Source organism: Colias eurytheme, chromosome 7 (genome assembly GCF_061535395.1).
Source record: "Colias eurytheme isolate Ceu_HAF_F1 chromosome 7, ilColEury1 Martin Lab GWU primary, whole genome shotgun sequence".
NCBI lineage: Eukaryota > Metazoa > Arthropoda > Insecta > Lepidoptera > Pieridae > Colias > Colias eurytheme.
Genome location: NC_142986.1, coordinates 6749372 through 6766284, shown reverse-complemented (window position 1 = coordinate 6766284; position 16913 = coordinate 6749372). Strand labels below are relative to the sequence as shown.

The 16913-nt window shown below is 33.3% G+C and overlaps 1 protein-coding gene across 1 annotated transcript; it reads right to left on the bottom strand.

The window, feature by feature from the left end:
* Nucleotides 1-596: 596 nt before the first annotated feature.
* Nucleotides 597-16707, bottom strand: LOC149907103 (uncharacterized). The gene is made up of 16 exons (XM_090104159.1): nucleotides 16480-16707; nucleotides 16304-16401; nucleotides 15991-16169; nucleotides 15593-15754; nucleotides 15363-15469; nucleotides 11437-11609; nucleotides 10758-10930; nucleotides 8020-8113; nucleotides 7298-7585; nucleotides 6975-7028; nucleotides 6406-6525; nucleotides 5586-5652; nucleotides 4430-4502; nucleotides 3738-3843; nucleotides 3065-3145; nucleotides 597-2336 (listed from the first exon to the last, which is right to left on the bottom strand). The coding sequence occupies exons 1-16, from the start codon at nucleotides 16576-16578 to the stop codon at nucleotides 1904-1906; spliced, it is 2307 nt and encodes a 768-aa protein (XP_089960285.1). The 5' UTR covers nucleotides 16579-16707; the 3' UTR covers nucleotides 597-1903.
* Nucleotides 16708-16913: the final 206 nt, after the last annotated feature.

Sequence of the window (16913 nt, the reverse complement as noted above, 5' to 3'; positions counted from 1 at the left end):
TAGGAGTCAGACAAAATAAAATAAACCGATATTAAAATGTAAAAAAGTATGATAAGTAATTCGCATTTTTAACATGACACTTCTTAGTTGGATCGTATCCCATAGAATTTAGAAATTAGAACCAATCAAGTATGATTTCTATCTTCATGAATATGATAGACTTGTTGTTATATTATATGTATATAATTATTGTTGCTACATTATAATATTAGCATCAATTACCTTGAGACAAGTGTGAATAAATACATATATAATTAAACTTGCATCTAAATTTTTACAGAGCAAAGGCAAATGAAAAGTAATAGAAATTTGACAATTTTTTTTAATTTAATGAAATATGATCTCACTTTATTTCTATAAATAAAAAAAAGAGACCATTTTGTCCAAATTGAAAAATCGTATATTAACTCAGGCCCCGGAACCACAGACACAATAGAAAATCTATTGTTTCGTGGACCGATCGGGCCACTTGGGGCTCAATGGGATATATATAAGCAATTTTACACAAAAATACACATATAAAATATGGTTTTCTGATGTATTCAATGTAAAAAAAATTATATTAGTTTTAAGTATGAAATAAAAGTCAATTTTTATAATAAATGTTTTATTTTATTGCCTTAAAAATCCAGTCATTTTAGGTTTCAACTGCGGAAAATTTTCTAGTAAGCTGAATTTTTGTGTACCTGAAAGCCTTGTAATGAAAATGTATAGAATTGACATTGAAATCGTGCAGGCTAAATAATTTATAAACTACATATATATTGCTAAGAGGTATGTATCATAAACAATAGTAAATATAAACATTGTTTGTAGTAAATTCATCTAGAAAATTCGTCTACAACACCGTAATAAAGGTATTTAAAAAATTCAGCTTGCTATGAATTTACTGGTGGGAGATTCACATGCCTAAAATGACTGGACTGCAGAACTATTCTTATTTATTTAGAGAAATAACTTGCAGTCATAAAATTTTCAATAAATAATTTTTAGAGTGCGACTTTACGGGTATTTGGGTGGAATGTAATAGAACATTCTTACAATCGTTATAAAATTTGCTTTTTGATAGAAATCCACCTTTTTTCTTAAATTAAAATTTCTTTATTAAACTTTTAGTAAAAAGCTTATATCGTAATAATACGCACTCGTAATTCATAAAAAATATAATATGAAATTGAAAACACATTGAAAACAATCCTTGACATACCAGTTTGTTACCATATTGCAGGCTTTAAGCCCATTTTATATTACAGAATATCCTTGAAAATAGCTGCTTATTGATTATCAAGTCTTGGAAAGGAAGACTTCAGGATATTAAATAATGGGTGGAAACTAAAGAATTCAATGTATTAAAAACTAATTACAGATGCATAAATAAATATTATAAACGTTTATATACAATTTGAATAATAAAAGAAATTACATTTTATTAAAGAAATATTTCTTTTCACTTACACATAAATAATTCAGTAAGTTATCGAGCATACAAATGTAATATGCCTAAATTGATTTACAAAAATGTAATAAGATATAGGTAGTGAATAAATATTTAAATAGACTGTTACCACAATCAAATTAACTCTATTCATAAATGTCCAGAGAAACAAGAATAACTTATTTTAAAGACTTATAACTAAGACGAGCTGTATATTTATACATACAAATTTACTGTATTTCTTTTAGGGCCGATTTTTCAATCCTTAGTTAAAACTTATTCATCGAATATCGTATTAAACAACCATTTTAAAAATGTGTTAGTTGCCCACTTTTTGACAGTTTTTAGGTGACATCTGTATATTATTGAAAAATCGGCCCTTAGTGTAAGTAAACATACATATCATGTTGTATGGCATATCTACATCACAAATTAATTAGTTTGTTTATTGGCTCCCGTTGTTAATAACTAATAATCTACCAATTTGACTCTCCGACTAGATCCTTCAGTTTCATCGTCCCTCCGTCCGTCATCTTGTCTCCCGTCCCTGTATGCACCTCTATGTGGTCTACTATTGTACCTGTCTCTACGTGGTCTACTATTGTAACTATAGTGGTCATCTCGGTCATCGTTCTCTTGGTACCTACGTTTCGCTGGATCTATCTCTTGGTACTTACGTTTGGCCGGATCAATCTCTTGGTACCTACGATTGGCCGGATCAATCTCTTGGTACCTACGTTTGGTCGGATCAATCTCTTGGTACCTACGTTTGGTTGGATCAATCTCTTGGTACTTCTGTCTGTATGGGGATAACTCGTCAGACTCCCAGACTTGTATTCGTTTCTCCGGGGACCTACTGCGAGTTTTGCTGCGCTCTTCACGCCGTTTCGGTGGTGAATTTCTGTCAAAATGCACTTATTATTAGGAAGTTTTTGATAAAAATATATTAAAAACTAGTGGTCCGCCCCGGCTTCGCCCGTGGTACATATTTCGCAATAAAAAGTAGCCTATGTCCTTTCTCGGGTATCAAAATATCTCCATACGAAATTTCATGCAAATTGGATCAGTAGTTTAGGCGTGATTGAGTAACAGACAGACAGACAGCGTTACTTTCGCATTTATAATATTAGTATGGATTAGTAACGCAGTCTTCTGTTTTGGGACAATGGATGTACAGTACACGCCAAAATTTATAGACGCTCTAAACCTAGCCGCATGCAAAATTTCTTAACGACGGCTAAATTCATTACATTTATTATATGATTAATGGAGGGAAAAATTGTGTTAACCCCACAAAAATACCTATTCTATGCATGTATATTGTACTAGTGCCAAAATAAAGTAATTATTTTGAAAATCATTTACACAGCAAGGATAACGGTTAACTTAATTTCAATATACTAAAATTATTTCTGTTATCTATACTAATATTATAAAGCTGAAGAGTTTGTTTGTTTGTTTGTTTGAACGCGCTAATCTCAGGAACTACTGGTCCGATTTCAAAAATTATTTCAGTGTTAGATAGCCCATTTATCGAAGAAGGCTATAGGCTATATATCATCACGCTAACACCAGCAGGAGCGAAGAAATGCGGGTGAAACCGCGGGGCGCAGCTAGTAAATAATATACCGTGGCGAAGGGGCACTTTTGCTTGAATCCGAATCGCTATCGCTCGACCGGCGGTTCTGCTGATGTCGCATTTCACGTTGTCTGGAAAACAATACAATATAATCTATTATAATTACTGATAATACTTACTATATACATATTAAATATTATTGTCGAATTATTTCTGTAGTAACAATGTATAATTTTAATTATGCACTTTTATTATAAATTCTTAAAGCAGATGAGTTAACTATTACCACAGAATAGTAGCTAAACGCTACAGAACGGACACTCTCCGCCTCCCGCCAAAATTAAACTTACCTCACCCCGCACGATCAGACATAAAATGGTCCATATTTTTCTACAGGGATGATACGCAACGAAGATTGACAACATTAATCAAATTGACTTAAAGTTATTTTATTATTTTGGATTTGTGATTATCGTTTTTCGTAGAAAATTGTTAGATATTGTGCTGTTTACGGATGTATTTCATCAGAATAACGCGAATTTTTTTTTACGCTAGTCAAAAATGTGCCAACCATAAAGCGTTAACACACACATTTGCAGTCTCTACAGTGTGACTGTTAAAACGATAATTTTGTATGGAGTGTCCGGGGTGTCCTCTACGTAAAATTAGTTAAAAACGTATACAATTTATATTTTATGTAAATAAATAAAGAAGAAAAATTACCTTCGCCGCAATTTAATGGCTAATTCTCTCATCTCTTCGTCACGTCGTTCTTGCCGTCGAATCTCACGCTCCATACGTTCCGCTTCCGCACGCTTGTCTGCGCGCACTAAAATCAATGAATGAATGAATTATGAATGAATGAATTATGAATAAATAAATAAATAAATATTATAGGACATTATTACATAAATCGACCTAGTCCCACAGTAAGCTCAATTAAGGCTTGTGTTGTGGGTGCTAGGCGACAATAAATATAATATTATAAATACATATATAGATAACACCCAGACCCAAGAACAAATAATTGAGTTCATCACACAAATATTTGCCCTGACAGGGGATCGAACACGGGACCGTCGGCTCAGTAGGCAGTTACTTTACCACTGCGCCAACCGCGTCGTCAATGAATGAATGAATAATGAATAAGAATGAATTTAACGAAACCAGGAGTTATAGTGCAATAGTTTGTGAAATGATAAATGGTTATACTATGAAAAGTGTGATAACATCACTCACACACAAACTCTTCATGGAATATATTTTTATAATATAATGGAACAGTTGCTTTTTTCTATCTATTTTTACTTGGCTTGAATTTACTGAGATATTCATATTGGTGCCAGATAAAGTATAATTTTTAATGTAATACAAAAATGATGTCGTATTTTACTCGATTTTCTATTTGGACTCACATTGCCTTGCAAGTTGAGCTTGCATTTTTCTTTTAAGCCGTTCCTTCATCGTGAGTCCTTCACGCGTAGTTCCCTGAAAAATGTAAAATGTGAATTAATCATACAGTATGTACCATTATGCTAAGTTGAAAAAACATTGAACATGAATTTATAAATAACTTGTGTTAGTTTTGATAAATAATATAATAGTTAAGCATTTCATAATAAATAATAATTCATTGTTTTTCATTGACGAGGAGTGTCTATAGTTCCTATAATAAAATGAATGTTCTTCCTTGTAGGTTAATTTATGTCGTTTTAAAGTTAATCATGGTTAATATATTAATTTTATCCATATAATTACATTAATTTCAAATTATTGTGTAGTGTGTAAAAAAGTATGTGTATGTATATCTATATTTTTGACTCAATAATTTTAAGTCCATTAACATTAAGATCTGGTGTTTGTTATTCAATTAAAACGCATCTTTTCTTAACTTGCAATAAAACATGTGGTTTATGCATTTCTTATGTTCTACATTAATATTAATACTTTAAGTTGTGTCTTAAAATTAATTAACAACATAATTGATAAATTAAAAAGTTATCACAGCGACACGCATTTCATTCAAATATCACAACTGATATACAATCGCCAATAAGTCAATTTACACTTTAAATTTACCTGTTGCAATAAAATCATGAAGTTAATATACAGGGTGTCCCACTGTGGGTATACTAAGCTTAAAGGAGGTTATAGTTTTGCATACGCTGAGTACTTAAAAATACTTATAAAATTCCAGACGCATTTTTTTTTCAAATAGATGAATTCTTAAAACTCTATGTGTACACCCATAACAAGCAACCCGCCCAACTTTACCACCAGCACGTGAGCTATCGTTTAAGATTATGTTTTCATAGATAAAATGCTCACATTATCGAAGCGGTATATGCCGGCTGCGTGAAGCTAGAGAAGAAAACATGGATTTTAAGGAAAAAAATTGTATTTTTTATGTGATCAGTGTATGCAAAACTACTTGTTCCTTCGCGCTTAGTATACCAATAGTGGGACACCCTGTATATTTCCTCAAATACGTAGTAAGGTAACGTCATACGGCTGAATCTACAAAACTGAAATGTCTAAAGTAAGCATACAAATAAACTGATTCTTACTGACTTTGGAGCTGGATCCAGTTAATCGTAACTGATTCTGGTTTGTCTTTGATTTAGTGCCAACCGACGATCTGAAATTGAAAATGTTATATATTACTGACTTGTTAAAACAAATATTTAAATACTTTATATGTTATTCTGGTACATAAGTTAATAGTAACATCGCTACCAATTACCATCAAAATTCGTTTACAGGTTTTTTCCGCGAAAAAGTAACAAACATTTTGATGTCACATGCAAAACAAACATCGATACTAACTTTCGCGTTCATATAAGTAGGAAGTAGGATTGTCAATGTTGCGATTTAAACGAATTGATATAATGATATCAACACACAGAAAATCATATTTTCAAATATATTTTGGTCAACAGTAATTAAATAAAACAATTAAGTTAATAAACAGGCTCTGCTTAATTTTGTTATAATTAATCTGCCCTTTAATAACAACATAATAATATGCTAGCTGGAGAAGAATGAATTTGATTCACGTGAAAATATGGAAAGTAGATAAGAAAAAAATTAAAATGAATATTAAAAATTTAAAATGAATATTAAAAATTTAAAATGAATATTAAAAATCAATAAACTGTAGAATCTATACTTATATTATAAAACTGTAGAATTTGCGGTTTGTGTTGGATAGTCCATTATTATCTAGGAAAGCTATAGAAAATATTAAATTGCCTTCAGTCGATAGAAGTGGAGCAGAAAGGAAAAATGTTGCAAAAATGTACCTTTTGAGAGCAGACGACGTTGGTCATTGCAATTGTCAGCTAGTACTTTATAAACTAAAAATTAAAAAATTACTACAAAATATACTAACTTGTACTTGACATTTTCAGTATCACTGGACTCGGAGTCAAGGGACAGTTCGCTGGAAGACTTGTCTTCTTTACGCCGACCGTAGTAACGCGGGACTGCCTTCTGTTTACTCTTTTCACCGCTGTAATTTGTATTAAAATAATAAATAACGACTTTTTTTATCGTTAATGTAGTATAAATTATGAAACATTGGTATTATGATGTATAAAACCTGTGTAAGAAAATAGAGAATCTGCGCTTGTTAGTCCATGAAGTTGAAATAGTTGCAGTTGCATATTCGTAAATGATCAACAATAATAAATAGTATTTGGTAGTCTTTATACTGTTTAATATCGTATTATATTTGTGTTGAGCATCTTATAAATAATAAAAGAGCAACTATGGAGTTTCTTGCCGGTTCTTCTCCATAGATACTGCTTTCCGAATCGGTGGTAATTAAATTTGAAGTAAAGAAAATTTTCACAAGGAACAAGTTTGTTTTGGTGCACATAGCTTCCTTCATTAAAAGCGACGTCATCAGTTGAAACTGCACTAGCTCACCTTAAAAATAAAAACAATATACCATCTTACCTCTCAAACGACATCGATCTCGACCTGTTACGTTTTGCATAGCCAGAACCGTAACTGTGGAAAGTAAATTTATTTATTAAAACAATTTTTTACAAATGAAAAATTAACGTCATACATCATTTTTATTACTTCATAGCAGTAAAAATATACACTGACTCCATTCACTCCCATACAACATATGCAATGAAGGTTGAACTATTTGTATATCCCTTTCCCATAGATTAACTAACTATCCCTTATACATATAATACATCAAATTATCGTTTCACATAACCACAATAATAAATACAGCCATAATCACACAATAAGTAAAATGTACAAACTTTGAATTGCTCCTCGACCGTCGTCTATAACTACGCGGCTTCGACCTCGAACGGGAGCGGCGATAAGACGAAGATTTGGACCGGGATCGCGATCCCGACCTTGACCGTGACGACCGTGACCGTGACCGCGACCGTGAACGTGACCGTGACTTGGAGCGTGACCGTGACTTCGAGCGTGACCGTGACTTCGACCGTGACTTGGAGCGTGACCGTGAAATTGAACGGGACCTCGACCTCGAGTCCCGCTGCCTTGGTCCCATTGGAACGTCGCTATCCTGTGACCTTGACCTGTTGAGCGTTACCTTGTTAACTAGTTACTAGGCTATGGTATTGGGTCATGGAATTGGGTTACCGAAATATAGAGGTCAGGTTAGATCTATTAATGTAGAGGACACGACAAATATATGAACATGGTTTTGTTACAACGCCATCTAGCAGAAAGTTCACAAAGCTATATACTTCTTATTACATGGCGACAAAGCAATGGTAGAATAACTGATGTTATTAAAGTAATATTAACCTAAATAAATTGGTGCATTGGATAATTAATTCAGTTAATGATAATAAACATTAAACTAATTCAATATACATTATATGATATATCCTACATTTGTATTAAAAAATGTATTTTTATCAGTTAACTTTCCAAATTTAAATAAATCAAAATTAAGCTTAAATCAAAGAAACATCTTGCAAGTAATATGTTACAATTTTTATAATACCTTGATTTACCCTTGCGTACGACTTCTGAATACAGAAGATTTTTCTTTAAATTTTTCTTCAGTTTTTCCGAATATAGCGGCTTTGGAAGTGGCGCTGGGAAAAAGAAAAGCATAATCTTATTTCTCAAACAACCATAAGTTTAGTTTGTTCAAGAATATTCGATATTTACACACAATGTTCATAATATGTCGCAAACTTTTTCGAATTATAATTAGTATTACTAACTGGCGGTCCGCCACGGCTTCGCCCGTGGTACATACATATTTACGTTTTCTCTACATAACAACCATCCTCGTACTTCAAGGAATATAATAAAAAAAGAATTATCGAAATCGGTTCAACCGTTCTCGAGTTATGCGCTTACCAACACATTTTGCGATTCATTTTTATATATAAGAAGAAGAAGATTAGTATTATTTACTAGCTTTCCGCCTGCGGCTTCGCCCGCGTTTTCAAAGAAAAACCCGCATAGTTCCCGTTCCCGTGGGATTTCCCGTGTCCCTTCGTCCAGCATACTCACCACAACTCACCATGGAATCCTGATATTTCATGAATGTCAAAAAACTGTTCTGAAATAGTGCTAAATAGTGCCCAAAGGAAAAAAATAGTGCTCTTGTACTTGCGAAGTTATAGCCATAGTTCGATGAGTATGCTGGACGAAGGTTTCGCCCAGCATACTCACCTCCGTCCGGAGAATCTGTATACGCTTCAAACATAATTCATACTTCAAAAAATAGTTCCCAAATAGTGCCAAACGGTGCCCAAAAAGAAAAAACAGTGCTCGAATAACTTCGGAGTTATAGGCTTCGTTCAGTGAGTATGCTGGGCGTAGGTTCTACGCCCAGCATACTCACCTCAGTGCGCGAATATCGAACGAGCTATAGGTATAATTTACGTCTCAAAAAATTGTACTTGAAATAGTGCCCAATATCAGTCCAATTTTTGCTTGACTTTTGACTTAGAAAACCATTAAATTTTAATGTAAACTTCTACATACTAACGTAAAATGGGGTACAGTCGTCGACACATGTTTTTGGACAAAAATATTAAACTTTCTAATTGTAGACTTCATGTTATTGGAAATAATTATGGTATTTTCTCACATGTCAAAAACTTTCGATTAAATGCATTATTATATATTTTATAAATAATAATAAATGAATGAAACTTTAAGCGTAAATGAAGTCTATTACTTCATTGCATTGTGTGTTTGTCTGAATAAAAACAGTCATTTGCAGCCAATAAAATTAATATCTTGAAAAATTGTAAAAAGGAAATTATACAGTTTCTTTTTGTATATATGTTGCAGGCAAAACTTATAACCAGTCAAAACTAGTACTGTGACAAATTTTTAAAACTCTTTCCAATAGTTTCATCAATGAAAGGTTTAGCAATAAAAAACATTTTTAATTACTTACGTTATTTATTATTATTTAAAGGGCCAAAGTAATCAGAATTCTAGTTAACTAGTTCACAGCTTTTGTTAACATTCATAATATAATCAATGTAAATAGAAAAAATTGTAGTTTTAACATTGTATATAATATACATATAAAAAAATGTTCAGCGTCGCGGGCGCCGCGCGTCGTAAGCCCCATACCTATTGACCGTACGTGCATCCATTACTACCACACTATATTGAACTTTATCACATGAGGAATACAGGTCAATTTCGTAAACGTTGTGGTACCGTCCTTGATCCGGAAAATGATTATTTTGAATAATTTTGTCAGTTGTAATGTAAGCATTAATAACAGCAACTTTATTTTTCATGCATGATTTACTTCATTTGATATCTTAATCCTTCAAGCGCCGTGATCTAGACAAATATATAAAATCATTGTTCCTAGCTACCGGGGTCCCATGCGACGCGCGAAGGCTTAATCATATTATTATAAAGTATTATTAAAATAATGTGTAATTAATAATATTGCGATTCTAAAGTAAATACTCCCTTACATAGACAATATAACAAAACAAATAATTTACACAAGACAAAAATTGTTAGAAAAAAAGTTAATAATATTGTATTCGACTGTACTCAATGTAATGTATGTAGAAGTTTACAATCAAATTTAATGGTTTTCTAGGTCAAAAGTCAAGCAAAAATTGGACTGATATTGGGCACTATTTCAAGCACAATTTTTTGAGACGTAAATTATACCTATAGCTCGTTCGATATTCGCGCACTGAGGTGAGTATGCTGGGCGTAGAACCTACGCCCAGCATACTCACTGAACGAAGCCTGTAACTCCGAAGTTATTCGAGCACTGTTTTTTCTTTTTGGGCACCGTTTGGCACTATTTGGGAACTATTTTTTGAAGTATGAATTATGTTTGAAGCGTATACAGATTCTCCGGACGGAGGTGAGTATGCTGGGCGAAACCTTCGTCCAGCATACTCATCGAACTATGGCTATAACTTCGCAAGTACAAGAGCACTATTTTTTTCCTTTGGGCACTATTTAGCACTATTTCAGAACAGTTTTTTGACATTCATGAAATATCAGGATTCCATGGTGAGTTGTGGTGAGTATGCTGGACGAAGGGACACGATTTCCCGGATAAAACCTAGCCTATGTTACTCGTGGATAATGTAGCTTTCGAATGGTGAAAGAATTTTTAAAATCGGTCCAGTAGTTTATGAGCCTATTCATTACAATCAAACAAACAAACAAACAAAGTTTTCCTCTTTATAATATTAGTGTAGATTTATTATTTATTTATTTATTACTTACGAGGCCTTTCTTCATCCTCGGGGCCGAAAGATGTGATAAACTCTATGTTCTCGACTTCAGGAGATGGTGAACGAGATACTGATGGTCCAGGTGATTCGGTTTCTGTGTTTGTTTTGATACTAGGTGCTGCATAGCTTGGTGGGCTTGTTGGTATCGTTGGCAGTCTTTTATCGCTACGAAAATGAATAATTATTTCTAAAATAGGCAATATATAGATAGAAAATAATATGTTGTTCATGTAAATTCAATTTTAGTGGTTCTGCATAAAAGTTAAATAAATATAGCCTATCACTTTCAAATGTGACCATCGTTGGTATTTTGATGGATTTTAAAATGGAAATTCTATTTGATTATTGTGTTATTGATTATTGAAGTGAAAACTTCTTTAGCGGCGCTGAGCACTTTTTCTGTAATGGGTATAAAATCTTAAACTCGCAGCAGTACACGTGACCTGATCGAAAAAGCGTAAGACGGATGGATCATAATCAAGTTTTCACTTCTGCCGGCACTCTCGGAGTGCAACCCGTCTTTTTTTTATAATTTGAGATGTTTTTAATTTGCTAGCTCTTTAAACAGTAAAAATTAAACAAAGCTATCCTTTTTTCTATGTTACACCTCATTGCACATATTGTGACAAATGTTAAAGAGCAATATTGCCATATACAAATTCAATACTAACCGATGCGCGCGTCTTTCCCTCCGACTCTTTCTGCCCGAAAACAAAGCCTTTTCCTTTTCTTCACGTAACAATTGTTTCTGATGTTCAGCGTCATCCGCATCTCCAGTTAAGAACGAGAACAGATCGCACCCCGTCATACCAAAGTGTGGCCCCACTGCGTTCAACTCGTGAGCCTGCTCAGTTTATCATTCCGTTAATTATAGTATACATTTACATACATAAAAAAAATTCTACTACTTTTATGTCTGCGTCATCTATAATAAGTTAAAACGACTGAAATCAATTATCCCCTCGTCTGTTGACAATCTCCAGGAGATCGATGTCAAAAGTATTCCATCTGTGTACCCCGCTCCTGGAGATTGATTATACCGTGACGTACCTTCTGACGTATTTTTTACAATTGTATATCGTAAACTATATCTTTCCTACTCAAACTAACACAAAATATCAAGAGAAGAACAAGGATGGCATACATCCACATGTTTAAATAACAAAAACGTAGCTACGAGCGGCTCTAGCGCTTTAAAAAGTTACCGTCCACAGTCTCGAATTCGCGCGCATCGACGACAGCGTCATTGGGTTTAGTCATCGATTTTAGGAATGTTTTACAAAGGCATCATGTGTCTTTTAATGTTTTGAACGATTTGTAAATGAACACTATGCTTTATCATGACATCTGTCATCAAATAAATGTAACAGAATTCATCCTGTCAGGTATCCAAAGTTCAAGAGGTACTTTTTTCAAGTGCTTTTTTTGTTGTTTCATTTCTCGTAAAATAAACACTTCTTACAGCCAAAACTCTTTTGTAGTCAAGTATAAGAACCGAACTTTAACCCTAGAAAGATAATCATATTGAGTAGTACGGGAAAGATAGTCATGCGTCAAATTTACGCATGTTTTTTAAATCGCTCTAAGTCGAGGTATATTATTATTTTTTCCATAAATTTTAAGTTTTTATATATTTACAGTTATATTAGAATAATTAATACTACAGACAATTTATTTATTATTGTTTTTACATATATAAAAAGACGAAAACATTAAACGTCTGCATTAAATCAACAATTCTTGTAACACGTATTGTTTCTTATAAAAACTTACTTTTTACCACAATTATCAGACTTTTTATATGTTATATAAATTTTGTAGATATAGTTATATGAAAAATTAGTGAGAAACAACTTTAGGACATATCAACATATGCTCACAACATAATATAAGTAACTATGTTACATTTTTTGCAGGACGCATTTGCCTTTCGTCCTATTTCAGACGGATAAAAGTATAGTAAATACGTTTTTTTACTGAAGGTCTCCTCAGTACTTTCTTACGATGTACCAGATACTTCATTTGGCAACAAATTGGAGATATTATCACGCAAATATCTTCTCAAAGCTGGTGATTCTAAACCCCCACGCATAAACAAAGAAGACAGTTCCATGCGTCTATATTTCACGTTTTTTTGACTCGGATGTTTTTGTACTTTGTTATTAACATTGTGGCTATAAATTTAATATGCAATATGCAGGCAATTTTAATGATTCCATAAAATAAAGCCATTGGCCAACTCATTGTCTTCCTACTATAGGACATCAGGGAACACATTCGGTCTAATGCATCTACTCCGCCTTTTGCTTGAATGTAATATATCATGTTTGCTTTGTATCTCATCAGGAAAAGCTTCTTCTATGTCACTTTACTCGTCATCTTCAATTTCGTGGTCCTCCTACCTCACTATCGGTATCTTCACAGGGACCCTCATCGCTTTGCATAAGAGCGGCCAGTATACAATATTCTTCCAATTTTCTATCCCCAATTGTTTTCTATATTTGCTTCAACATGTATAAACATAAATTTATAACATAAGTTACAATATACAGTAATAATAAGCTAAAAATATTCAAACTACCATAGAATTCAAAATCTTAAAAGTCACGGTAAAGATAATCATGCGTAATTTTGACTCACGTAGTCGTTATATTTCAAAATCGGTTAGATTAACTTTATTGATATGTATACCATAGGATTTCTACCAGTGAGTTATGAAATGTCCTAAACGCACAGTTATGGATTCGCGACATTTAAAAAGATACAGCTATATTTCGAAAACGCATGAGTCATTTTGACGCAGACTATCTTTCTAGGGTTAATATAAGTTAATAACCTAAGCCACTTGAATTGAAGAATAATTAACGGTCCCTATTTTTTGCCCGGCGCTCGGCCGCTCGGAATGGCTAATGTTTTTGTAAGCCTTGTATTTAAAAAAAAAGGTATAGGAATGAATGGTTTTTATTGTTTAATGAGTTTGTATATGTATTATTGTAAATACAATAAAACCTTTTTGTATGAATAATTGTTTATTTATTTATTTTTAACGAGTTTTGTACAATGAACTAAAAAAAATTGCTCACCCTGATTTCAAGCTAGAATTACTTATTTATTGCAAAGTAATTTATGACTAAGATATTTTTTATATATTAGCTTGTTTCATAACGATTCGAACGACATTAGTTATACAAAGTAGCTCCCTACAAAATTTTAGAGATATCGTCATTTTAATAACTCGCACCGTTCTCGCGCGACCACCCAGAATTGCCTACACAGTTTGCGAAACCGTGCAAAATGGCCGCAACACACGAAAGGTTATGTAAATAAAAAAAAATTTAAATATTTAGAAAAATTCATGAGCATTCATAGAACTCAGAAGACTTCTGACAATTTAGCTTTCGCTAATTCCATCTTTTGAAAATATTGAAGCCAACTACAAAACTGCTTTCATTTGATTTAATAATTTCAAAATTGTTTATGAATATAGGATTGATATTAACTTACCTACCTTGATAAAATCATTTGTATATGTCACGGCTAAAGGTAGGTGAGAACATAAACTTAAGATTAGCCGGCTAAACTTAGGTTTATTTTCGACGAGGTGTTAATGTTAGTTTGTTCTATCTTTAGCCGGCTAAACTTAAGTGTAACCGCAGGCCCGTGGCTAAAAATGTCGGGGTGGGTAGATTTGGTTAGCGCCGGGCCGGTGGAGGGCTTGAGGGGCCCGCACAGTGCCAGAAAACACTCGCCCTGTTCCTTACATGTATTATAGTAACCAAATCTACCCACCCCGACTCAGGGCAGAAAGCTGGTGGCTAGGTTAGGTTAGGTTAGAACTCTTAAGACCCGCACGAGCCGAGCGAGCGCAGCGAGCGTGCTGCGGCAGCAGCCGGCGAAGTGCCAGAAAACACTCGCCCTGTTCCTTACATGTATTATAGTAACCAAATCTACCCACCCCGACATTTTTAGCCACGGGCCTGCGGTTACACTTAAGTTTAGCCGGCTAAAGATAGAACAAACTAACATTAACACCTCGTCGAAAATAAACCTAAGTTTAGCCGGCTAATCTTAAGTTTATGTTCTCACCTACCTTTAGCCGTAACATATATACTATTATCACTTATCAGGCAAGGGTTAATTTGCAGTCAGTTAAATGTCGTCATAATTATTGCTCCACACATTAATGTAGACCAAGATTTTAATATAGAATGCTAACAGCTAAATGCATGTTGTGATTTTTCAAGTATTTGAAACTTGTTCAAAATAAAAAGACCCATTTAGCTGTAGTTGCCTAAAGTCACTTGTTTCCAAAATTTTTTTTAAACTTAAAATAATCAGCCATTCCCAGAAAATTTTACAGAATTAATAGGTATACACACAGATAACACGGTAAAGACTCAAGGTAGAACAATAATCTATGTTACTTTACTAATTTTCATAAATCTTATCCCATAATTTAACAAATATCCTACTCAAAAAAACTTTTAAGAGTTCAGTTCCTGTAAATATTTAGGTACTAAAAAAAACTAACAATATATTATCTTTTTTTATATCCACCTTTTAATAATCTAAAATATTAAACCTGAATGAAACTAACCTGAGATGCCTCCATCTTATTAACATCAATGCTTAGATCAACATCAATGATCTCCAAGTCAGATTCATCATCAGAATCCTTATTTTCTGCTTTGTTATCATCAGGGCCTGTAATTTATTACTCTGTGCAATAAGTTATACCCAATGCGTTTACACTAACTCATATATACCCAAAAATATGTCCGTGACAGTGCAGATTGAGAGATTTTTTATTTAAAATGTTGAAGCTACCATTAGAGGAAGATGGTTGTGCCCCTGGATCATTATAATTGTATCCAATGGCAACACCTGTCCCCTTTTTCTCATTTAATTTCTCTTTTTGCATCTCTTTCTCTTCTATGGTAATGCCAAACTGCTCTTCAATGGCTAGTTGTTGGAGAAACTTGTCTTCACCTAAAAGTTTAATAAATAAAAATATATAATGTAAACAATAAACTATAAACCACAAATTTATTTCTCATTCAAACTCTTGATTATGAAGATTATAAAAGTAAATTCTAAACACAGGAGCACTACTTATTCCCTTTATTTTTAAAGAGAAGCTTGTGAAGTGACACAGTATCATCAAGAGACATATCAAAATATAAATTATATACAGCCATATCATTATTGATTCATGTAATACTTACTTATACCAAGAAAAGTGTTTTGAGCAAGAATTCTGTATCGCTCATAGTTACATTGTCTCTCTTCTTGGCTAAGATCTTCAGGTTTGACGTCAGGTGTTTTAATATCAGGAATGTGATCAAGATGCGCCCGCACATCGAATCTATCTATCATATTATTTGAATCACCTTGCCATGGCATCCTGAAATTACACTTTTTCATTAACTTTTATAGGGTTTCGAATGGCAATTTACATTCAGGTCATTTTATAGTCATGCAAGATTTTAAAAATATTAAAGAATACCCATCCATTAATAATAAATGAATAAAACTCACATAATAGCCGGACCTTCACCAGCAGCTGCCACAGCTGGATCAAGATGTATTTTACAGGGCCTTCCATGTAGCTGCAGAAATTGTGTCGGGTCGGCTTTCTGAAAAATCACGACAAGGATTATTATTACCTTGTAGAATTAAGACGACGTGATCGAATTAATGCATAGAACACCTACAATTTTCTCATAGAAATCTTTTCGACGCTCAGCTCTGCGACGATAATCAACTATAAGTCCGCGGATTAACCGCTCCTGTCTTCGAGCTTCATGCCACATATTGTAAGATGAATATGACTTATTTAATTAAAAAAAGCAAAGAATAAAAGGCAACACGTAATTAAGTGTAAATAATGAACACTACAAATCGCTTTTGTGGTTACTCATCGGACATCGTCCATGTTGGATTTTTTGCGATGTTTCAAAATGTAAACTGACAATTTAATGTCACGAGCAAAGCACCAACGACCACAGAGCAAGTAATATTGCCGACGACAGAGTAAGTAAAACATGGCACCATCCATATGTAGTGCTAATATTTCTTTATTTTATTTTTCATTTAATTAATTAAAAGGAGTAAAAAAGGATGGTAAAACGTAGTGATTATATTATCT